This window comes from Pseudomyrmex gracilis, unplaced genomic scaffold, assembly GCF_002006095.1.
Source record: "Pseudomyrmex gracilis isolate BER0280 unplaced genomic scaffold, ASM200609v1 scaffold_1318, whole genome shotgun sequence".
Classification (NCBI taxonomy): Eukaryota; Metazoa; Arthropoda; class Insecta; order Hymenoptera; family Formicidae; genus Pseudomyrmex; species Pseudomyrmex gracilis.
In genome coordinates, this window is record NW_018021902.1 from 20,845 (window position 1) to 23,973 (window position 3,129).

Genomic DNA, 3,129 nt, shown 5'->3' on the forward strand with positions numbered 1-3,129 from the left:
ATGTCTTCAACGTTGAGAGAGACAACATACTTTGAATAGTAACTCTTTCTCTGTCTATCATTTACCCCACTACTTCGCTAGACAAAGATGAGGCTACTATTCAACACAAGCTGTTTCTCTCTCAACGTTGAAGACATTTTCTTAACATGGCAAAGGTAGGGAACGCGCAGTCTATATATTATACGTCTATGGCCTCACTTCGTTATTTTCGTTGCTAAGATACTGCGCATGCGNAATATCTTCGTTACTTGTAAGTTCAAAATCTGTTGCATACAGAACATGTAAAGGTACTATTATATTTGTCGAACGACAAATTTTTCACACATATGATTGATTATAAAATAGAGAAGTTCTGAAGATTTAAGAATTTCTTTATTTTATAGTCAATTAACACGCTTGAAAAATTTGTCACGTACGATAAATAATAGTACTCTAAGCTTGTTGCACATAGAACATGTTGACGCGTGGCAATAGGCGACGCCATCCAATCAACTTATAGCTTTTCTGTAAGAGCTAAAGTTTGATTAGTGAGNTAAAGCATCACTACTGAATGCACGTTGCGCGTGAGTGCAAAAGGGTCAAAAGTTCATGTACTACTTGTGACATTTCTTGTCACAAAATANTATTACTGATTACATTTTCCTGATTTGTACAAATATGTCATCTGATATTACCAATCTTTCAATTTCGGAAAACATATTCTTGCATATAAGTAACATGACAAATATGTTATTACATATACATCCAGTAGGTATTTAATGGACATCCAGTAGATATCTGATGGACACCTGGAGGATATTTAATGGACATCCAGAGCACTGCTAATAAATGTCCAGTGGATGTTGGACATGTAATATTTATATGTATATATTAAATATGTACAAATATTTAATAAATTAGATATATTGAAGATACTTAAAAACAAATGTTTCTATAAACTTATCCATGTTCTAAACATATCTTGGATATCGATGTACAGTATTTAATTATAGAATGTTTATAGAAATTTATAAACAAAATATATAGTATGATGTAAATTAAATTTATATACCTAAAAGCAACCATGTTTGTACATTACATTTTTGTATAAATAATTATATAAAAATTCAAAATGTCCTATAAATCTCCTACAATGTCCTGGACATATTTAGGATCCTGAGGATGTTTTGTGCTATCTGGGTATGTTATTTCTATGTTATATAGTTGATATATTCTGTGTTTGCTGGGATAGAATGACGCTCATGTGCACACGAATGGTGTTTCCAAACACAGTCTTGACAGTGTCTACCAAAGACACATAACTTTGCAGATCTTTCGAAAAATGTTTAAAAAACGATACAAAAATGAACTAATTTAATTCAAGAAAAATGAAGATAAAGAAGTAAAAATATATATAAATAAGCGTCAATAAAAAAAATGCAAATAACGCGAAATCCACATCTCTCAATTTTGTCGCTTCTAATCTTTTTCACGGACAAAAGTTGACGTTGAAGAGTTTAGCGAGAAAAATCATCACGTGACTTTTTTTGTCGCTCGAACGATCAGTTTCAGCGACATGTGAAAATGCACCTTAAACGTCAACAAAACGCAAAATCCATCTCTCAATTTTGTCACTTCTAATCTTTTTCATGTACAAAAGTTTACGTTAAATAGTTCAGCGAGAAAAATCATCACATGATTTTTTTTGTCGCTCGAATAATCAGTTTTAGCGGCACGTGAAAATGCATCTTTAATTCTGCACATTCGTCGACTGCAGATTTTATTTAGAAATCGATTGGTTTATTCTACATTTCAAAAACAGATTATTCAGAACGAATGCTTAAATTATATTTATTATATGTAACAATATATTTATATGTATATTTATTATATACATATATTTATATGTATTATTTATTATATACGTATAATAATTGAAAGACTTAATAAAAAAAATGTAAACAGCATATATGACACTATTTGCATATCGAGATTATCTTCGTTTTTCCGCAAATTACAGCGGTAAAAATTTTAACAGAACGATACAAAAATAACAAAATAGTTTTGATTGGTCGCCCTGGTTTCCGTGTACTCCGTTCCGCTATGGATTTCCGCTCAATGGGACGCCGCCCTAAGGAGTCTCAGACGTTTGAGAGATAGAAAGACACGGTCGTGAGCATCTATCTTTTTCTAAAGTTTGACCCACTTTCTTTCTCACGCGCAATCTCTTATATGTGGTCAGCGGACGGTCGCCAATCGTCAATCAGTACTGTGCATGCAATAATAAATTGTCAGTCATCGTTATTACTACGCGGCCATCGTATGATCTGGCTGGGTTATCATCGATAGCGATTAGTACACAACTTAGGAGTTACGTATTTTGCTGAACGATTTCGTAACTTTTTCTTGTAGTCAAAAGTAAGCAAGTCAAAAGGTAGTGCAGCGGTATTATCAGTATCGGTGTAGTATCAAAGAGTTGACAATCGTCGTCGTCGTTGTCCAGATACGTTTTGTCGAACTATTTGTTTTATCAGTTTTATTTTGAACGGGATATCGCGCGGCAAACATTGAGAAGACATTATCCTGATAAAAACACCGGACATTTTTCAACAAAAACAAGAAGCTCGTACACTGCAACATTCTCAGGAAGCAAGATGACAACGGAGGAAAAGTTCAACGCTGCCGTCAACGTTATTAGGAACCTACCGAAAAATGGTAATCTTGAGTATTATTGCAAAGAAAGCGAGTAGCATCATCGCAATCGTTATTTCAACGTAGCGCTTCGGGAACATGGTTTTTTTGTGCGAGCACTCGACTGATAGTATTGCTTGAACTTTTACTCATGAGTTACAAGTATCTCTTGCGTTCACTCTTGTTTGACACGCGTGAACAACGGATACTGCAGCGATATCGCGATCGCTTTACTTTCTCTCGAACCTTTGGTTTCCTCTTGCTTCTTTCCCTTTAAAAGAAAAGTATATGTATATGTTTTGTATGTGTTGCGCGCTGGCTAAAGTCCACCGCCTGACGTTTATCAAGTCACACACTTGAAAAGTTTATATGCTTATTCATGACCGCATAAAAGAAAAAGAGAGAGAGAGAGAGAGAGAGAGAGAGAGAGAGAGAGAGAGAGAGAGAGAGAGAAAGAGA

At 34.4% G+C, this 3,129-nt stretch overlaps 1 protein-coding gene across 1 annotated transcript in view; it reads left to right on the forward strand.

The window, feature by feature from the left end:
* Positions 1-2,201: 2,201 nt before the first annotated feature.
* LOC109862050 (acyl-CoA-binding domain-containing protein 5A) overlaps positions 2,202-3,129 on the forward strand; it is a 7,790-nt gene continuing 6,862 nt past the window's right edge. Inside the window, exon 1 of the mRNA XM_020441944.1 lies at positions 2,202-2,694. Coding sequence (XP_020297533.1) covers positions 2,634-2,694 — 61 coding nt within the window. The 5' untranslated portion in view covers positions 2,202-2,633. The remainder of the gene's footprint in view (positions 2,695-3,129) is intronic.